Source organism: Aspergillus ruber (genome assembly GCF_000600275.1).
Source record: "Aspergillus ruber CBS 135680 unplaced genomic scaffold scaffold00023, whole genome shotgun sequence".
Classification (NCBI taxonomy): Eukaryota; Fungi; Ascomycota; class Eurotiomycetes; order Eurotiales; family Aspergillaceae; genus Aspergillus; species Aspergillus ruber.
Genome location: NW_024467319.1, coordinates 202,874 through 223,848, shown reverse-complemented (window position 1 = coordinate 223,848; position 20,975 = coordinate 202,874). Strand labels below are relative to the sequence as shown.

General features: G+C 48.9%; 6 protein-coding genes across 6 annotated transcripts; 1 reads left to right on the top strand and 5 right to left on the bottom strand.

Moving 5' to 3' along the window:
* Positions 1–930: 930 nt before the first annotated feature.
* Positions 931–8,454, top strand: EURHEDRAFT_517053 (uncharacterized protein; the record flags this gene model as incomplete). The annotated part of the gene is made up of 16 exons (XM_040786526.1): positions 931–1,006; positions 1,076–1,135; positions 1,213–1,378; positions 1,439–1,500; positions 1,562–1,783; positions 1,833–1,878; positions 1,933–2,767; positions 2,818–2,902; positions 2,952–2,996; positions 3,054–3,193; positions 4,665–4,986; positions 5,133–6,289; positions 6,346–6,456; positions 6,506–6,946; positions 6,996–7,382; positions 7,429–8,454. 16 exons carry the CDS (start codon positions 931–933, stop codon positions 8,452–8,454), a joined length of 5,181 nt encoding a protein of 1,726 aa, XP_040636791.1.
* Positions 8,455–8,976: 522 nt separating this feature from the next.
* On the bottom strand, positions 8,977–9,937 carry EURHEDRAFT_504993 (putative HLH DNA binding protein (Penr2); the record flags this gene model as incomplete). Its single annotated transcript, XM_040785823.1, has 2 exons — positions 8,977–9,329; positions 9,388–9,937. The coding sequence occupies 2 exons, from the start codon at positions 9,935–9,937 to the stop codon at positions 8,977–8,979; spliced, it is 903 nt and encodes a 300-aa protein (XP_040636790.1).
* Positions 9,938–11,485: 1,548 nt separating this feature from the next.
* EURHEDRAFT_542405 (uncharacterized protein) lies at positions 11,486–12,724 on the bottom strand (the record flags this gene model as incomplete). The annotated part of the gene is made up of 4 exons (XM_040787404.1): positions 11,486–11,864; positions 11,973–12,103; positions 12,234–12,458; positions 12,553–12,724. 4 exons carry the CDS (start codon positions 12,722–12,724, stop codon positions 11,637–11,639), a joined length of 756 nt encoding a protein of 251 aa, XP_040636789.1. The 3' UTR covers positions 11,486–11,636.
* A 785-nt stretch (positions 12,725–13,509) lies between these two features.
* Positions 13,510–15,142, bottom strand: EURHEDRAFT_414676 (putative protein N-terminal asparagine amidohydrolase). Its single transcript, XM_040782498.1, has one exon. It carries the CDS (start codon positions 14,902–14,904, stop codon positions 13,876–13,878), a length of 1,029 nt encoding a protein of 342 aa, XP_040636788.1. The 5' UTR covers positions 14,905–15,142; the 3' UTR covers positions 13,510–13,875.
* Positions 15,143–15,529: 387 nt separating this feature from the next.
* On the bottom strand, positions 15,530–19,724 carry EURHEDRAFT_379518 (putative leucine permease transcriptional regulator (SAC3); the record flags this gene model as incomplete). Its single annotated transcript, XM_040779185.1, has 5 exons — positions 15,530–16,170; positions 16,227–16,535; positions 16,596–17,696; positions 17,923–19,123; positions 19,179–19,724. The coding sequence occupies 5 exons, from the start codon at positions 19,722–19,724 to the stop codon at positions 15,530–15,532; spliced, it is 3,798 nt and encodes a 1,265-aa protein (XP_040636787.1).
* An 818-nt stretch (positions 19,725–20,542) lies between these two features.
* On the bottom strand, positions 20,543–20,925 carry EURHEDRAFT_164768 (uncharacterized protein). Its single transcript, XM_040777820.1, has one exon. The coding sequence runs from the start codon at positions 20,832–20,834 to the stop codon at positions 20,640–20,642; it is 195 nt and encodes a 64-aa protein (XP_040636786.1). The 5' UTR covers positions 20,835–20,925; the 3' UTR covers positions 20,543–20,639.
* Positions 20,926–20,975: the final 50 nt, after the last annotated feature.

Here is a 20,975-nt window from a genome sequence, read left to right as displayed (position 1 = left end):
GACCGAAACACGAATGACCCTGTCTGGTCGAGGAGAGAATTGGAGAACGGTGGAGTCTCGCAGTGAACTACCAGGAGGGACAGTCGATGGAAAATCACGTGTTGATAACGCTATCACGGATCAGTCAGGCGGTGAGGAAGGTGGGATGGAGGGACGATGTATTTATGTATTTTTCGAGACAAGATGAGACGAGACGTTGGAGAGATTTTAAAAGACCGTTTTGTTGGAAGAGGAAAGGATAGACGAACCCTTTGTCTTTAATGCCAGTAATAAAGAATAAGCAAACATATTCGTCAGTTCTGCCCAGCCTGCAGGGACAATTCAGCTTCAATCCTAGCAAACAACTCCGGTCAGCCGCCAGGATTCCGGCATTGTCTCCATCCTGCTCAACCAGTAAAGGATTCGGTTGATAAATTGGATATAATATTGTTAACTGGCCTGGGAATTCTGCAAGCAATGCAGACGAAAATTTGCATATCACATGGACTAGAGAGGGCTCATTGTGATTGTGAATGTGCTTCTGATGTATAGAATCGGTAATCATCGGTAATTACCGAAAATACCGGGGAGACAACTCATCCGATATCATTTCATAGCTTAATTCTTGCATTCAAGCCATTTTTTTTTAATTTCTGGCAAAAACACGCGATAGTGCCTAACATTTTTGTCAATTCCCACCTCCTTCCATACAGTTCTCACTTGTATCAGTGCAACATCCCGCCAGACAAAGGAGTTGGTTGCGTTTCCAGAGCGGTCACCTGCATATCCTCACTTCTTCTCCTACCTAACGTCGCCCACCCAAAACAGTCGATGCTATTCTACCGCCCTCCAGCTCGTCTTTCTTGGATTTCTACTTTCAGATCAATTCGCAAGATACCCCTCCCTTGTACCAGGTTCTTTTCTACCTCTGTACCACGTTACACCGTTGATATGGGGCCCGTGGACACTTCCGAACGCTTGTCGAAGCTCAGGCAGTTGATGGGGGAGCACAAGGTGGATGTATACAGTATGACATCATATTCTATTCTTGATTGTTGCAAGAAAAGGAAGGAGACATGGTCCTGACAATTCCAAGTCGTTCCCTCAGAAGATAGCCATCAGTCGGAATACATTGCGCCGTGTGATGCTCGTCGAGGTTAGAATGTCGCCCTTTTGATACAAGACCGCTCGCGTACGGCTACCAACCGTCACCACTTACACCTATCCTCGCAGAGTTTATTTCTGGTTTCTCTGGTTCGGCCGGCACTGCCCTTGTGTCCATGACCAAAGCAGCTCTGTCCACAGACGGGCGATACTTCAATCAAGCTTCCAAGCAGCTGGACCAAAACTGGACTCTTTTGAAACGAGGGGTTGAAAATGTTCCGACTTGGCAGGAATGGTATGACACATGTTGAGTCAACCTGAGGTTCCAGAATCCAGAAACTGAACAATGATTTAGGACGACCGAGCAAGCGGAGGGTGGTAAGGCCGTTGGTGTGGACCCGGCCTTGTTCACAGCTTGTAAGTGGAAGCGATTACAATGCACAGATTGGGCCAGAATGCTTACGCTCATATGATATAGCGGATGCGCGCAAACTCGCCGAGACCTTGGAGAAGAATGGATCCTCGTTGGTGGGAATTCAACAGAACCTGGTCGACCTGGTCTGGGGCAAGGACCGGCCTGCAGCTCCAAGAGAGCTGGTCAAAGTCCACCCGCTGAAATATGCGGGAAAGAGTTTCCAGGAGAAAATCGGCGATCTCCGTAAGGAGCTTGAGAACAAGAAGAAAGCTGGATTTGTTATATGTATGTTTCTTTATTGGCCTACTATATCGCGTTAACTAACAGACGATAGCCTTGCTCGATGAGATTGCATGGTTGTTTAACCTGAGAGGAAATGAGTGAGTCCGCGAATTACCGGGTATGCTCAACTGTCGCAGGCTAATGCAATATAGTATCCCATACAACCCCGTTTTTTTCGCGTATGCCATTGTCACACCAATCACCGCCGAGCTCTATATCGACGACGACAAATTGACACCGGAAGTTAAGTCTCACTTGGGCCAAGATGTTATAATAAAGCCCTATGACTCTATCTTTGCCGACGCCAAGGCCCTTAGCGAGTCCAGAAAGCAGGCTGCAGGGGAGGAAGGCGCCAAGTTCCTGCTGTCCAACAAAGCTTCCTGGGCGCTGAGCCTCAATTTGGGGGGCGAGGAACAGGTTGAGGAAATCCGCAGCCCTATCTCGGACTCTAAGGCTGTCAAGAACGAAACAGAACTCAATGGAATGCGGGCTTGCCACGTCAGAGACGGCGCTGCTTTGACGGAATATTTCGCTTGGCTTGAGAACGAATTGATTAACAAGAGATCGACCCTTGATGAAGTCGACGCTGCGGACAAGTTGGAGCAGACTCGGGCTAAACACGACCTTTTCGTCGGCCTGTCATTCGACACCATTTCTTCTACCGGTGCCAACGCAGCGGTGATTCATTACAAGCCGGAGAAGGGGGCTTGCTCCGTCATTGATCCCAATGCCGTCTACCTGTGTGACTCTGGTGCCCAGTACTTGGACGGCACCACCGATGTGACTAGAACATACCATTTTGGAACACCAACTGCACTTGAGAAGAAAGCCTTCACACTGGTCCTCAAGGGGCTCATCGGTATAGACTCTGCCGTTTTCCCGAAGGGTACAACCGGATTTGCGCTGGATGTCCTTGCCAGACAATTTTTGTGGAAGGAAGGACTCGATTACCTCCACGGAACCGGCCACGGTGTTGGTTCTTATCTAGTAAGGAGACATACAGAAGGTCTTGATTAACACTGCTAACTTTATCCCAGAATGTTCATGAAGGACCTATGGGTATCGGCTCTCGTGTTCAATATACCGAGGTACCTATTGCCTCCGGTAATGTCATTTCTGATGGTACGGCACTTTGACAAGTTCGAATTACCTCAGTTGCTAACAATACTAGAACCTGGATTTTACGAAGACGGCAAGTTCGGAATCCGTATTGAGAGTAAGTCCCTTCGCTCACGTCCTGCTCAAAGCCTTGTAGATACTGACTTATCAACAGACATCATTATGGCGCGTGAAGTGCAAACAAACCACAACTTTGGCGACAAGACATGGTTAGGCTTCGAGCACGTTACCATGACTCCTATCGACAATAACCTCATTGAACCGTCCCTCTTGTCAGGTGTTGAGATCGAATGGGTGAATAAATACCACGCGGAGATCTGGGCGAAGACTCACCACTTCTTTGAAAATGATGAATACACGCGGAACTGGCTCCAGCGGAAGACGCAACCTATCTCTAAATAAGGGACAGATGTATATAGAAACGGCCATCAATACGTTATGAATATCACCCGATTCATATTTTGGTTGATATTAAGGATTAATATGTTTGTGGCAAACTATCAAATATCCTATAATAGGCTGCAATTAGATCCACACTGTTTCACTCTTCATCCATCTCCTCGTCGGTCTCTTCATCGGTCTTCACTTCTGTAGCCCGAATCAAGCATCCAACCCTCTTTGTGACACTCAAACGCTGCAGTTCGCCATCTACATTCAATCCAGTCACATTAAGATCTTCAAACTGATCCTGCTGATCGAAATAGCTCTGATACGCGAGGATCGGGTCTTGAAGCATTTTATCGATAAATATGTAGGCATATCTTACCCGCCCAATCTTCGAGCTTTCCGTCACCTCGATCGCCATTTCTCAAGATTCTCGCTGACAAGGTGATGGTTCACCCGACAGTTTACGCCGGAGCTCACTGTTATGGAGTTAGTACCAGCAATGAAGACAGTTGGTAGCTGGTGATGATCTCTGGGCATTCTTCGAATTTCGTAGTCCCATGATTTATTTGGTCTTCGTCAGAGTTAAGAAAGGGTCTTCATCGTCAATAGAAAGGGCGGGGTGTCCATCTGAATGCACTTTATACCGCGAGGCATTGCCACAGCAAAATACTAGGGTAGAGAGTGTGACAGGCCGAGCTGATAGTAGCGAGAACACAGTAGGGTCCGTAATGATTGAGCGCCTCGTCAGTCAGAAGAGTTAGGAAAATATACATCAGGGCATCACAAGTACTACATAGCAAACTACTACTTCTTAATCTAGGCGCACTCGATCCAGTCCCTGTGAATGACACCGGTGATGGGAGCACCGAAAGATCATTATCTCTGTATGAAGCCCTATCAAAGGCAATCTGAGTCTCACGAGCCTGTTTACAGTGAATGACTGGAGATCAGAAGCAGATACTGTTGAAATTGATGGGATTCTCCAATGAGTATTTGTGAAAGTAATCAGTAAATAAAAGCTACCAAGTAGTTATACTACTTTCATTTCTTATATTCATGCCTGAGGAATGCGGCAGTCAATCGGGATGTGGAGTAACACCTGGAACTCCCGCAGGACGGCCCCCCGGCCTTTCCAACAACTACTCTTGCTCGGTTCTGCGACGCAGATGGTCCCAATCGCCTATTGAGACACTACATTGAGGATCATTGCATTATACTGCGAGACAATAATGCTCCAACTGCCTCCTGCTTGAACTCGCGCTAGAACACAATACCTCGAGCACACGTATACGACTCGCCATACTCCACGACGTAAATCGCACACCAGACTAGCGTACCATCCGACTTTGATCATTGCCTACATTTCTTACGCTTTGAGAGGAGTGCGCAATTTGTTATGAGCGGCAGAAGTGGTTACGCTAACGGATACGGGTATTCCGACGCCGGGGGATACGACCGCAGCGATGGCGGGTACAGCAACCTAGGTGCCAATGGATTTGGAAGCAATCGCTCAGGTGGATATGGTGGATTTGACTATGAATCGTCGCAGCAGTCTTCCATTCTACCCCCAACGCAATCGCCAGAGCGGCACCGAGAACGAATGGATCGAGGTCGACAACCGCCGTCTTCCTCGCGATCGCGGACGAGGGAAGGGGACATGTTACATCCTACGAGGGATGGTCGGAGCCCTGGAGATGCGAGTTTTTATTCCGGGAAAAGCAGGGAGAGGGGTCGTTCGGAGGTTAGTGATGCGCCAGGGACCCAGGCGGTCGAAGGTATGAACATTTTGGTTGATGGAGGTGTTTGCTTGATACTGTCTGCTAACTGGTTTTATAACCTATTTTAGATGTACTACGATCGATCCAGCGCGAGTGGGATTTCATGTCTTCCGACGATTGCGTACCAGTGCAGGTCGCTCTGAGCTTGATGGATACGAGTACTCTTGGGAAAGCTGATCGCGAGCCGGACTTCTTGGACATGCACGATCGGATTCAGAAGACGCTTAAGTCCATTGTGAACGAGCATCACCAGGGATTCAATAGTTCCATTGGTACATACCACAAAATTCAATCGAATCTACAAAGCTCGCAGGGTCGGGTGCGTACGCTCAGGAGTGCGCTTGATGAGGCGAAAGCCGGATTGCTTTCAACCAAGCCCGAGTTGAAGGGGCTAGCGACATCGTCCCAGAAATACGACGACATCATCCAGTTGTTCAACCAGATTCAAGAAATCCAGTCGCTTCCAGAGAAGCTCGAGTCCCGGATATCCGACAAGCGATTCCTTGCGGCAGTTGAAGTGCTCCACGATGCGTTCCGACTTTTGCGTCGCTCAGAGCTCGAGAACATTGGAGCACTGGGAGACATTCGCGCGTATTTTAGCAACCAAGAAATCTCGCTTACCGATATCCTGGTTGAGGAGTTGCACGATCATCTGTATCTTAAATCACCATATTGCTCCGACCGGTGGAAGCCACCAGCATCCGACAACGACGGCAGCAGGAATCCACATGCCTGGACCGGGAATGGATCTTGGGAAAGACCCGTTTTTGGGTTTCTTGCTAAATTAGATGCTTCCTCACCTTTGGTCGAAGATGCGTCCCGGAACCCGGAAGCTGATACCTTCCAGTACATTCGGTTGCTGATTGAAGCCTTGAATAAGATGGGCAATTTGGATATTGCAGTCAACCAGATCGAGCAGCGACTTCCTGTGGAACTTTTCACCGTTGTAGACAAGACAAACGCCGAGATCGATACACGGTACCCTAGCTCTCCTCGCGGCTTTGCCCAAGAAAACACGGCCGACTCGCCAACAGAGGCTATTGAAAAGCGCGGTCATGTTCTGGCAGAATATCTGTGGACATTGTATTCCAAGTTTGAGGCGATTGCCGAAGGTCATCGTGTCCTGCATGATGTGATTGCTGGTATTGTTGAACGTGAAGGGATTCCCAAGGGCAGTGCTCTTTCTGGCGGTTTCAAGGAGTTGTGGAAGCTGTACCAGAGCGAGGTAAGTGCTCCAAATATTCATTACTGTTTTATTCTGACAAATTTGCGTCAAAACAGATTCGGTCTCTTATGCATGATTATTTGGCTACGGATGGCGAGTCGTCCATTCGGCCAGATGAGACTGACAATAAGCGCCACATTTACAATGGCCAAAGAGATAAGAACAAAGTGAGTTTGAACTATCCAGGTTGGATCCCTTAAATGCTGACCATTCTAGAAAATGTTCAAACTGTCCGAAATCGGCCGCAACACGGAGATGAAAGTCGAGCAAGACGAATTGGACGAGATTATCCAAACTTCAGTCCCCGGCTTGGTATCCAAGTCGAGGCAGAGAGCAGTCACCATGGACAACTCGCAATCAAGGCAAGGGAATTCTGGAACTGGACATAAGATTCTCATCGAACCGAGCGTGTTCAACATGGGTCTCCTTCTTCCTCCATCCCTTCAATTTATCCAGAAACTTAAGGATATCGTTCCGGTGGACTCGGAAATCGCTATGAGCACCTTGACCTCTTTCTTGGACGACTTCCTTGTTCACGTCTTCCTTCCTCAATTGGACGAGACCGTTACGGATCTGTGTACGCTCAGCTTCATTGCGCCGGACGCATTTACTGAAGATCCTCACTGGTCGGAGGTGTCCCCTCGGCCTATTTTCAAAGTATGCTCATCTTAATTACTGGACTGCTTGAAGATACTAACGGTGGCAGGGTACGGTCAAATTTATGTCTATCATCAAGGAGTTCAGTAAAATGCTTTCCAGCATCCCTCACGACCCGGCATTTACGCAACTGGTCATCACCCAGATTGTGACCTTTTACGACAAGTGCTTTGGATGGTACAAAGCCATCGTGGCCAAGGTTTCACGTCGGGCTGATGCCGGTGTCAAACTCAAAGCCGCTGCATCGTACATCGAACCAGGTGCCATTCGGGATGTGGTCAGCGAACTAAGAGCGGGAAGTGGTAACAAGTCGGAACTCATCGACAAGGAAACCGACCTCCTTATCAAACGCACCGATGAAGTGCCGCTAGAACCATACGATATCATCTCCGACCCGAAAACAGTTGCTGCCCTGTCTCTTCTATACAACAGCATGGTAAGTTCATCACACAACTCATTCAATACACAATTAACATCCTCAGCAATGGCTCTCGAGCCACCTCTCCAAACTCCGCAAAATAACAGCCCCCTCATCTGACGCAACCCAACAAAACTCCCGCGTTCACACCTCCGGCCCAGCCCCCCGCCGCTGGACCCTCGTCGGCGCCGCCATGAAGCCCAAACACGACCACAGCCAACAACAACAAATCTACCTCCCTCTCAACACCGAAACCGCCCAAGCTTTCGACACAACCCTCCAATCTCTCCGCGACCTCGCCTCCAGCACCCTCTTTGCCCTCCACGTCGACATCCGCTGCGGCGTTATCCACATGCTCACTCGCACGATGGCCGGCCCCAACACCCAAGCAGGAAGCCGAACCTCCGAACCAACAACCCCCTCCCCCAACACAGACAACAACTGGTGGCACATCATCGCCAACCCACCCACCGCCGCCTCAGCTACAGTCCTAGAACTAAACAACGACCTCATCGCCTTTGACACAAACGTCTCCGTGTCCCTGGGACCCTCGGAACGCTGGTTCATAACCTCTGGGCTGGCGCGCTTCATCGACCGCACCTTCGTCTCCTGCACGCGACACATCGGCGCGATGAACGAAAATGGCGCTCTACGTCTCCAACTCGACGTCCTCGTTCTGCAGCAGAACCTAAAAAACATCATAATCTACCACCCAGATCACAACCCGCTCTCCTCGCACGCCCCCGAGCCAGATACAGAGAACCACCAACCCCAAGAAACATCGGAAGAAGTAGTCGCGCTCCCTCTCAGCGCAAAATTCCTGGACTGGTTCCTCGAAGGCGCGATGAAGGCTCTCGACTACGCAAAGGAAGAGAAGGAGCCTTTTGCGGCAGATAGTGCTAAGGCGTTGGATAGTGGGAATGGGGAGCCGTTTACATATGATGAGTTGAGGGTTTTGGTTGATTTGTGCTTCTCGGATGTGTTGCGCGGGCCTCGCGGGGCGGAGGACCGAGAGGGGTTTATGGCTGCGAAGAAGGCGAGTGCGGATGCATTGTTGAGGTTGAATGAGATTATGTGGGATTCGAGATGATTTTGTTGTGGCTAGGAGATACATATGGATGTACTTGCATATTAGCTTGTCAGATAGCATACTAATAGTTGCTCATTTACCACCGAAACTACAGTAGAGTTAACCGAAATGTCATTAAGCCAGCATGGCAAACCGCAATAATCCATATCATAAGTCAACTTGTAATATTCCGATAACCCAGGCTCCGTTGCCCGGGATGAACAAACCCCAGCCGTATTTCGCCAGCCCATAAACAATAACATACAGAAGGAATCAGAGTAAAAGAAACAATCACAATAAGAAACCCACCCCAGGCTAAGAAAAGAAAAAGGAAAAAGCGCCCTATGTCCACCCCTGGACAGGGCGTCCACCATCAACTGTACCGAAACCAAGTAACAGCAAAGTCAGACTGCGAAAACACGAAATAAATCGAAATGAAAGTATGTCCAGATCTCAACCCCGAAATGAACAAGTCGTAGCACATGCATAGTGGGAAGTCCACCTAAAATATTCGAAAGCAACAATTCAAGCAGATAGAAAGAATCAGCCTTGGCCCTGGTCAACTTCAAGCGGCTTGAGTTCATCGGATTCATTATAATCCTCAAACTGAAGACCTGCATCCTGACACCGGTGTATCCATTTTTGTGCGATTTCTCCACGTCGGTTGACTTCGATTTTCAATTTCGAGTTCTGCGCGCTGACTTCGTTGATTGCATGGTGCGTAGTCATGTTGGATTGTTCCCATCGCTCCTGGATTGTTCTCTTCTCATCGATCAATTGGTGGATGTACTCAATCGCGCGTTGCAGGATGGCGCCCTTGTTCTTGTCGCAGTTGGGGACGAGACGGGCAATTTGATTGATGCCCTCGTTGATCGCCTCACGGCGTCGACGTTCCACTGCCAAAGTTAATTTTTTTTTTCTCTCTTCATAAAGAATACAGGATTGGGCACGTACCCTCTTTGTGGTTGTTCTTGCGAACTTGATGCCACTCAGGAGAGCCAACTGAAGGCTTCGAGTTCATACTCTGAGCCTCGCGGGCTGCATAAACAGCCGCAGCGGTGGAGTTGTGGTTGTGACTACCACCGATCCCCTGGCCAATGTCATCGCCAAATGATAACCCGTGAGTCAAATTGTTGGTATCGAAAGGTGCATCTGGCGGAGCGGGGTATTTGTTCTGAGGGGTGTGAGCAGCCAAGGCAGCCTTGGCCGTTAGAGCACTGTCATCCGAAATGCCGTTCTGCGTCCCGACATGCTGCAGAATCTGCTGGTCGATGTTGAGCTCTGATGACGAGTTCGGAATACCGTGATCGTTTGTGTTGGGAAGGTTGTGGTCGTAAGAACCGAGAGAGTTTTGCTGAAAGTTGGACTGGTCGGAGCTTTGGATGCTACCATTACTTGCGTTAGAAGAGCGATTCCTCTGAGGCTCGGGGCCAGCACTATCAGTGCTTTCCCGCTTTCGCTTATTTGCGATATTGTCCGAAGGTGGCATGGACGGTTCAGACATGATGACTGTAGTGATCCAGCTATTGAAGCTGAGTTGAGATTTCTAAAAGTCCAGATTAGTTTTCGCGTTCATGGAATCAAGATGAGCAAGTATGGGTCTAGTGATGAGAAAGCATCAACAGCAGCTGTAGTGCGGGTGTAAATAAAAGACGCGTTGGGTGAGACGCGCATCTCCGCATCGCAGCGGATGGGCGGCTCTCAAGCAAACCACCATCATCCAACTACTGTACTTAGTAGCGAGATAGGGAAGGAAAAAAAAAAAAAAGCATCATTTTTTTTTCCAGTCCCAAAGCCTGTGTCAAACACGTCATGACTGACCAGCCAGTGACGGTCGGAACACAGGGGAAACACAGAGCGGGCAGTCGACAATCACAACCCACGAGAAATCACAGAACCGTGGCAAACAGGGAATTCATCGGGATGCCTTGTAGAGGCCATCGAGATGATAGAGTTGCAGAAGATGCAAGAGATTTCGCAGCCCACGGAGATATGAAAAGGAAGGAAAGAAGGAAAGGGAGAAGGGAAAGTCCGTACCTTAGAATATCACCTGACAACAAGTCACCTGCTCACGGGGAACAACAAGAAGCGAAAGTCGTCTAAACGCGACTTCACTTCGCAAAGATCGGGAAAAACGCGGGTTTCAAGCACGAGAATAGGAATGACCCTCGAAACACAGCGAACCCGACGAACCCAATATCAAGTCAAAGAAAGGGATACTCTTGGAAGGTGAGTTGATTGAGAGTTCGAGTAGAGCGACTCACGTGGGCGAGATACTGCCTGCGGCGGGGGGGAGGGACCAGAGGTGCAGTCACCTGACCATCACCCATCAGTTTGTTTTGTAACCAACAATATCCAACAATAATATTTATAACTCCTCATTCGCTTCCTTCAACTTGCTAAATATTCACTATTTATCATAGTTTCTCCTCCCTCCTTCTCGACCTCGAGTCATGTGCTCTGATCCCGTGCCCCTCCTCAGCAGTCCATTTCGTTACTCTGATTGGCTGGTCGTCTTCGGTTGTCGGGGAGGGGTTCACCCGGAGTCACGTGTGATTCATACAATAAAGTACGACACACGTCTTCGCTGTAAAAACACCCGGATAATTACTTTGGAAAGGCATAGAGCACCCTGGTAGATATCGGATCGCTGTCATATCTGTCGGCCCGGTATATCATGGTCTATCATGGTCTGTGCTGGGGATGCACTGCCTCTGATGACCGAGTACGGAATGTCAAGTACAACTCCATACAGAACGACGCAGAGTACAGTTTCCGTGACTCATGGCATGCGCGGACTACGGCGGCTATTGGCAATTGACAAATACCGGAGCCTATCGAAGAAATGCCCTGGGTACGGAATACAACCCACATCATGCGAATTGACTCTTTATCCAGATCTAAACTGTAGATCTTATTCTTCGAAAGTCGATATTCTTTCGCCATTGGGTTCGTTATCTAACCAGAGTCATCACATGCTTTGATCTAGATTTGTACCAGCATTTTGTGGGCGCTTGCATGCAAATGATCTAAGGTAGTGCAGCGTCACATGGCTGCAGCATGTGACGTTTCCAACGTCTTTCAAGACGTTGGTATTCTTCCTTTCGGATCACTCTAATAATCAAGTCCCGACAAGGATAATACTAGACACTAAACGCTTCCAAACAGTCCTCCACCTCATCCCGCCACTGCGCAGCTTCATCTTATCTCTGCCCCCGAGGACAAACCTCGACAATCGCCCGCAAGTACGAAATCCCATTCTGCATAGTCTCCTGCAGCGAAGAAGTATAATTTGGCTCATTAAACAGCAACTGGCCGACCCCTCGAGTCCGGCATCGCTGCTGGAAGATCGCTCGTATCCGCTTCTGCTCCGCCACGGCGCGCGCGTTGCGCTGCCCGTTCCGCAGGAACGCCCGGGAAGGATCCCACCGCTGGGTAGGGACGATGCCGGGGAACTCCCAGTCGAGAATGCAGGTAATTTATTCGCTGTATTCGTCGAACATGATGCTGGCCATGTGGAGATCCTTATGAGCTAGGACGTAGCTGGCACAGTTTAGTTTCGAATGACGGGCGAATGCATCCACCAAGACATCCAAGCGAGGTAAAAGGTCCCTATATGACTTGAGGAAGGGGTGAAAGCGGATTTCATGTTGGTAGACACGGACCAAAGCTGTGATATATGCGGTGTAGGATTTTTACGGGCCGTGGATGTTAAAGGTCTCAACCGATTCAGATGGGAAATTTTTGGCAACATCCCTTGCCTGCCAGCAAGTCTCTTCAAGAATGCGGCCTGGGACGACTTTCACGAGAGCCTGCGGCGAAGGCAAGTCCCGAGAATCCGTTCCAAGAGCGACGATGCAGCTGTTCCCGCGAGAGAGGGTTGTAGATTTCATGCAGGGCCTTGCCGCGAACGCGCTCTAGAAGAGTAGTCTCATGCTGCAGCACGCTGTTGGAAGTGACATCGAACCGAACCACATATGGAATAGGGACTTTGGTGTTCTTCCGCAGCCAGGTCATCACAGCCACTTAATTTTCCGTCTTGAGGCGGGGAATGTGGTGGCCTGCCACCCGGAGTACTAGATCAACCGAGCCTTTGGGGAAGATAGGGCGCAGATTAACCGAGATAGTCTGCGTCGGCTGGATTGAAAGACAGGACATAAATGGAGTGGTACTCAGCTGTGACACTCAGGGCTTGAATGGCAATTGGATTCGCGAGGTACTGGGAGAGGGCAAAGGCGCGTATGGTGTCGTTGCTAAGAGTAGGAGGAAGATAATTGACTGGATTCACCATGATGCTTGGTTTTTGATGGAGAAGAAAATAATCACTGTTCTTCGTACATGGGAATTGATCAGGTGATGAAATCATGTGACAGTGAATGACTATTCCCCTCCTAATCCGTTTGAACTTCCTACTCTTTCACCACTTTGCCATTGAGGATCACAGATAACTTCAATACTTGATCCTGATGAGATTAAGCCACTACATTCAAAGGCATGCTCCATATGTATTAGCGATCAGCCTAGGTCTGAAATAGACCAGCTTGTGAAGAACATATAAGGAGTAATACGGGATGCTTTTATATAAACCACCCAATGAATCACTTATGAGTTTTGGTGCAAACGTACTGTGAGTATGTTCATGAGAATGCTCCACTCAAAATATGCACTGACATGGAAACACACGAACCCTAGGTTAGGTGCTTGGTGCCCTACAGGCCAGTTCCTGAAAAACTGAAACTCAGACCATATACGTCCAGATGGGCCTATGCACCTGGCAAGTTTATTTCGGGGACTACAATTGTGCATGCACTTCCGGGACCTGCGCCTTGGGGTTCAATGATAATCTGGCCCAGAAGATCTGTGAAGAATGCTTGCAACAAACGCACGCGCATGTAGATGACCAGGATACTACTTTTTAGTTTCTCATTCACAACTTTTATGAGTTGCTCTGTGATAAAAGTTATCACGCACTTAGTTGACCCCAAGGTTCCATCGAGGATGACCAGATTTTTTGTAAGTCATCATTACAAGCAATACGTAGAGATATTCTTATTGGTGAACATAGACATTCCTGCTTTTCTTACCCCTCGAACAGAATTTCTTGGTGAGTTGGTAGCGCGATTCCAATGCTATCATATCATCTGAGTGCGCAGCACACCGGCCTCCGGAAAGACGACCCTGATGAGACTCGTGGCAGAAAAGCCGTTTGAGGTGTTTGGGGTGAGTAGTATTACGATGTAGTATGCGCCGGGTATGCCGTTTCAAAGTGTCCCGGGACTTGGCGGAGATTGTCGCGTTGTGTGGATCAATTGGTTTCATTCAGAGAAGTACAAAAAAGGCGAGAGAGTTGTTTAGGGAGCTTGTGTATGGACTGGGCGAGAAGAAGTGATCACGACTTGATATCTGTGTATAGTTGGATAAACAGCACAACCCTTCAAGTCATCACTGGCCACCTTTAACGAGGCTAAAAACCATCTCTGGATCCTCCACTGTATCTGCAAAACAAATCCCCTCCTCTGTGGCACCCATAAGATCCCAGCACAGAATCTTAACATCAATCCCACTATCTTCACCAGTAGAACTAGCCCTCTGCGAGAACCCAAGCACAGCACTCGTCCCTGCATACCTCACGGGCTCCTTATCCTCCCCATGTCCCTCCTCCTCACCAACCCGATTTGCAAAAACAACAATCATCCTCTTCTCCCCCTCATCTTCCCCACCAAGGCCACTTGAGTGTTCCATATGCCGCCTGAGCAACGGCATGAGCCTCTGGACCCAGTAATTGAACGTCCCGAGTTCCGGCTTTGTATGCAGCGCCTGCAGCTCCTTGCGATCCAAATGCGTTAACCACGCCATCGACAGAATAACCAACTGCGAGCGGGTATCGAGGATGCGGTTAGCGAATTCCCATGCTGTCCAAGGTGCTTCAAAACGGTAGGGATTGATATCCATGCAGATGCCAAAAGATGTAGCAACCACATGCTGCGTATCAACGCCCTGCCGAGAAAACGAGATATGTCTGAAACCACGCTCCGCATCACCCTCCGCAGCCCAAGTCTCATCTGTATAGTAAAGAAACATCTTGCGATAATTCGCAAGAATCTCCCCCTTTTCATCAACAACAAGCAACGAGTTATAATACGTCTCTTTCCCTCCCCCCTCACCATCCTTCTCAACCTCCGGATACCCAACGCAAACCTTACACCCCAGCTTCTTCGCCGTCTCTTTCGCCCAAACACCACAAGGCCCCATCCCGGCCTCTTCGAGATACGGCTTAACAGCCTCTAAATTGGGAAAGTTATATCCCGTCAATGCCATCTCTGATAGAACCAGGAGATCTGGGTGTAATTCTCTAATTCCTTTCCCGAGAGTAGTTCCGCGGCCACCATTTTTCAGCAGGTCGTCTACCCGCTTGATGTTCCCCGCTGTGTCGCCGAGTTTGGGGGAGAATTGGAGTGTGGCGATTTTCATTTTGTTTTGTTTGGTTGTTTCTTGAGTGTTGTACAATGTATTGTTTTGGTAAGGAGGTATCAAGACCGGCGGCCCGGTCCTGATCTGTGTACTCGTTGAATTCACAAGACCAAGAGTGGGAAGGTGGTTGATGTTCGATGCGGGGTGTGAAGTAAAGCGAGGATTTAGATATTCTCGGATAATACTCAGGTACTTTTTGAAAGGAATTTTGATATGTATATTAGTGTGTTCTTTCAATTGTTGTTAGATTGAATGTTTGTCAAACTCGCATGATGACATTTAAATCCGGATAATGAGGTCATGTGATCATTATATTATGCCTTATCAGGAAATCGAGTATTGAAGAGATGTGAGGTGTATACACAGTTCATTAATGCAATATGTTATGCAGTCTCGCAGCGCCATGCAAGTATTCAAACGTGTCTTGAACAAGCAAAATAAATAGAGAAAAATCAAATCCTCAACGCCACAAACAATGCAACTGATATCACCAAAGCCCAGGTATCCAAACAGGCCAATTAAGCAGGTAATGAAAAAAGCAAGAGAAAAAGCAAAGATATAAACACCGGGTCCACATCACATAATCCCAAAATGTATCGCTAACGAACTATCTCTCTAAGGACTTTCATTTCTTCTCGGGCGTAAAGTCTAATGGCTTATACGCCAGTCCTTTACCACCGGTAAGTCGCAGTCTTTGTTCCGTCCGAGACAAACTCCGACCCAGGCCCAAGTCTGCATCAGGTGCAAGCGCGAGATCGTGCCCATTTACATGGTGGTGGGATGAATATGAAGGCGATTGACTCCCCGAGAGCGGGGGCATGGACGAGGAAAAGCTGCTTGCGGGACTGAACGAAGAACGAGGCCGTTCGGTGTGGTTGTAATAGCCGGGCCAGCTGTCTGACAGTCGAGGCCCGCTTCGTAACGACTCCGCAGCGATGCGGGCTGCTGATAGGAGGAGTTCGTCCTCGTCGATTTGGTTGTATTTGAGCTCTGGTTCCGGTTCCACGGGTTTTCGTGCAGTCGTCGACTTGACTTGTTCCAGGATAGGAAGCGTGGGCAGTGGCTTAATTGATGATAAAGCCATCGATGTTTTGCGAGGCGTTGGCTCCTCGGACTTGAATATCTTCGATGCTTTAGGGCCACTGCTGGTCGGTTGCGGCTCTTCCGGCTCCTCGAGAACCCGTTTCCGACCGGAAGTTTCTCCACGTCGTCTGGAGGCGGCTTCTTGCAGGGTCTTCAACCAAGCATCGCGTTTCTCGGCTGCATCTGAAATAAACATGTCAGTGACATTATGACAGCATAGGCGACATGAAGTGGCATACCAATAGACGCTTCCTTCTCCGCAGCAGCAGGCTCAGCAAGTTTTGTTGTAGGCTCTTCTGGCTGTGCTGGCGCTGGGGGTAGCGTGGCTGCGGGCTGCTTCAAACTCTCAGAAACCGACGGCGCACGATTCGGCTTTGTGGGAGGCGCAAGGTCAATCGGCTCGAGCACAGTCTCTGCCGGTTCAGCCGCTGTCGGTTTCTCTGTAACACTTGGTTGTTCCATCGGAGTCGTATTCTCCTTAGGCGCAAGGATAGAACTCGTTGAGGTGGTTGTTGCGGCTGGCTTATTTGGCGAGAAAATAGACGGCACTTTTATACAGTTAGCAAAAAATAAATTGAAAATGAATCAAACTGTATGTTTTGTCATACCATTTTCTTTCGGCGCGAACAATGAAGGTGTCTCTTGCGCGGGCTTCGAGACACTTGTCTGAACTTGAATACTAGGCTCTTTGGGAGGAGCACTCGGACCAGGGGGGTTAAACAAAGAGCCTATGCTCCCTGGGAAACTGGATGATTTAGCTGTATCAAAGAGACTCTTTGGGGGCTGTCCAGCAGCGACTCCCGGAGTCTGCTCAGTTAAAGCCGGGGTCTTGAAGATACTGAATGGTGAGGAGGGAGCAGGTTGAGAAGTGCTAGGGAAAGCACTAGTAGTCGGCTCAGAGGAAGTCGAAGTTTGCGAGATATTAAACGACGAAGGAGCGGAAGTTGAGAAGGAAGGGAACTTGGCCTCAGGTGACGTGGTAGCAGGGGCTGCAGGTTTAGAAGCAAAAGGATTCTGCGCTGTGTCGAATACGCTAGTTTGCTTCTCCGGACTCGGAGAAGACAAAGCAAAGGGCCCAAGCGTTTGGGTGACCTGTGTCCCAACCTTCGGTGGTGCAAATGGCGTAGAAGCAAAAGGATTAGGAGCTGCTGGTGCAGTTGTCGCACTCGTTGCAGGTGCGAACGGAGACGGACCACGAGCGAAAGGATTGGGCGCAGCTGGCGCTGCCGGTTCAGGTGTAAAGGTGGACAAGCTAGAAGCGAAAGGGTTAGAGGAAGCCGGCGCAGACACCGCAGGTGTCATAGATGTAGGCGCTGCAGGAGCTTGGCCAAATCCACCGCTAAACGGCGAAGGGAAGGGGTTACTCGTTTGCGATGCTGCCGCGGTTGGGGGCTCGTTAGCTTTTGGCGGGAAACCCCCAAAGGGAGACAGTGCGAATGCCGGCGGTTTATCACTGGATACCGTAACGCTAGGTGCTGGAATCTCGTTCTCGTCATCGCTAACGAAAAGAGAATCATCCTCCGTTGTCGATAGACCAGTGGGAGCGGGCAAAGCAAGTAATCGTTGTGGTAGCACAGAGCTGTCAATCATGCCTATGCTAGCGGCTTCTTTGATGCTCAGTCCGAGGATAACCGCGACCAGGCTTCTGCCTGCACGCTTCGATTCGACATGAGTTTCTGAGAATGAATGATCCGAAGACGGTTGGAAAGCTATTGGTTGGGATTAAGAAAACGAGTCAGTCGAACGTAACCGGAATGGTAAGGAGGCTAAGGCAAAAAGAATGGAAGATCCTGGAAACATGTGCCGATAAAACGCGAGAAGGGTTGCTGATCGACGAAAAGAGGCGAGAAGGATGTAGAATAGAATGAAAAATAGAATGAAAAATAGAACGAAGAATAGGAGTGATAGACCGTTGTCGACAAGTTACACACGTACCAACAGATTCAATGGGATCACTGCCCCAGTTGAGATATAGGTTGCCGTTAGCGTTTTCAGCGAATTGCAGACCTTGTGATTCGCAGTATGTTCTCGTCTGTTCGTCATCATCGAAACATAGCACCATCGTCAACTCATCAATCGTCCACTCTTCGTTTTTATGCTGCTGAGAGGCCGGGTAGCGACAGTATCCCTTCCAGATCGACCGGATGGCCGTCTGTCGCACGTGGTTGAAATAAATCTCCGCGACACATGCCATGAGATATGACACGGCGGGAGAGTCCACGATTGCGAAAAACCGCGCGTAAAAGCCTTGGGCAATCGCATTGGGCCGTCGAGAGTCCAGCGTTCCTTGGTAATCCCACGTATTACCAGCTGCAGCAAACAATTCCAATGCTGCTTGTACGCGATTTGAGTTCCGTAACTCGGCAGGCCATTTCTGTACCCTGGCTTCGAGATCGGGTCTCTGGTCCATGATAGAGAAGATGATGTAGTACGCCCTGAATTCGTCTTCGTTGGCAAACGAAATACGACCACGGTTGTCATCGTAGTAATACATCAATGATAGCATGGTGTTGTTGAGCTGTTCCCGTTCCTGGTGGCGGTCAAATGGCTCCTCATTCGCAGGGCTGGAAAGTAGATGAAGGGAAAGGATATGGAACCGTGCGATCCGTTCCAGACAAGTGACTGCTGTTCGAACATGGTCTTCCTGAGTGAGTTGTTGCACAGAAAAATCATTCCGGATAGATCGAGTACGATCCCAGACGAATTTGTGAATCAAACCGAGAGGCTCAGGGCCTCCAACGACATGTCGGATTAGGTAATTGGTGGTTTGAAGGAGTGTATTGGGCGTTCGAATATCGGATGGAAGCTGTTCGTCATAACCGGCAGCCGATCTTCTGAATCGCTTAAGCATCTTTGTCTCCATATATTGTAACGAATTTGTTGCTGGGTGAAGAAACTGAGGTAATAACCGTAAGCCTGGGGAACGTAATGGCCATTCCAATCTTGATGTCGATACCTTTTCACTCTTATCCACCATCTTCTGAACAATGCGCTCGACGCGCTCAAAGTCGGGGCACATGCTCGTGCAAGTGCCAACGGGAGTAATCGCCTGATTTAGAGAGGTGGGTTGGTTGGGATCAGCCATAAGACCCTTTTTAATAGCCAATTCTCTCTCCTTTGCTCTATCAAGTTTGAGCTATAATCGGTCAGATTGCCGCCATATTAGAATCCATAATCCAAGCGGTACCCACCTGTTCGTATCGCTCAGTGTAACTGCTCAAAGTCGAAGCATCTTCAACCGGCACAGCCCCCGTCGCACCATTCATCACTGGCTTCTTTGTTGTAACAGCCTGTTGCGGCCCAAATCCACCAAAGCCTGGCCCCCGAGACGATCCATTCGAAGCAAATGGCGATTTTGTCTGCGAATTCTGGACACCAAAAGGCGATGGCGCAGGCGCAGGCGGTGCGATCCACTTATTCGACTTCGGTTGCGTAAACGGCGACTCGGACGCACCATTCGACTCGGGCTTATTACGTGACGCGTTGACATGTCCTGTCGAGCCTCCCCGACCTCGCGTAAACCCTCTCGTCGACGTAGCTCGTCCTCGTCCTCGACCACGGGTCTTGTTGTCACTGGATGAAGGTGCTGTTGGCGTCGTAGACGGAGGCGCATTCAGAATTTTAGGCTGGAACGGCGACGGTCGTCCTCGTCCTCCACGCCCTCCACGATTCGAGGTTCCATTTCTCTGGTTTTGGGCTTGGGCCAAGCCAGCGAATGGGTTTGGTGGACCGGCCATGTCTGCCGAGAGGAGCGGAGAACGTCCTCCCGCCTGAGGTCTTCAGTGTAGTGGAAACGCGTAAATCCCTTGCTGTACTTGATATTTTTATCGTTTGAAGTCGATAGAAAAGTGGTTCGATAAAAGCGCCAGGGTTCGTGAGTCTCGATGAGCGAATATTCCTAAAGCTCTATCACCCGGGACCGAGTCGCAAAAGCGACAAAGGTAAAGAGTCAGCCAAAACAACATACTTCAAAGGGGACATACGAGGATATTCCAGAAAATGATAAATAGGTGAATCCATAGAAGACCACCTCAAAACGTAGGACCTAAGGACGATTGACACAATTGGAGTACCTTTGACACGGTCGCTCACTCGCTTTTGATCGAAGAAGACAATGGTATCCCCTATCAAAATTAAGCGCCAGTCGTACGCAGCAAGTAGGCAGCCAGCGATATCACGAACGGTCACGAGGAGTAGTGGCGTCGTCGATGTTGTCAATACCGGCGCGGCGGGATGAATGAAGTAGAGGTCAAGTCGCCGCGTATCAACAAATCGAAAAGGAAAACACGCGGAAAAAAGTGCAATCGATAGACTTAATATCGATTAACAGGTTGAGAGGGTAAAAAAGTGGCTGCTGTCTGAAGAGACTAGACAGTCTATGTACAAAAGGATGAATGAGATGGGAATGACTGGCAGAGTTGCTCTTTGTTGCCGCGAGGCTACCCGCTAAGCGCTCTAGGCGCTGCAGTAAATCCACGTGACTAGGTGCCATATAGAGCCCTAATTATGCAGTATTATGCGCGTTTTATGAAAGCATTTAATAGCACTACAATTTTTTGCTAGGATCTTGTTTATTTTTTGTCTTTTTATACTTTCATTGAATTAATTACATGAAGAAAATTGCTCCAAACACGAAAGTGCTTTTTGCCAACCTAATCCACCACATCAACGCCCTCGCTATCCATAGACATGACATGAAACATAACAGAACGCTTAACAAAAGAAAACCATCCCAGGAAACGCCAGAAGAGAAAAAGAACAAAAAAATATAGACAATCGGAAACGAGTATATAAGACATGTTGAACATAAGGAATATGACACAAAAGAAAAGACACGTATATACCATGGACCAATGAGAATCCTGAAAGAGATGAGAATAAAGATGAAAGTCAAACCACCCAAACTCCAGCCGTGCAAAGCGTAAGAATGAACATCAAGTCATTCGGGTCGTGCAGCGTCAGCTAGATCTCACAATTGAAATACAAAT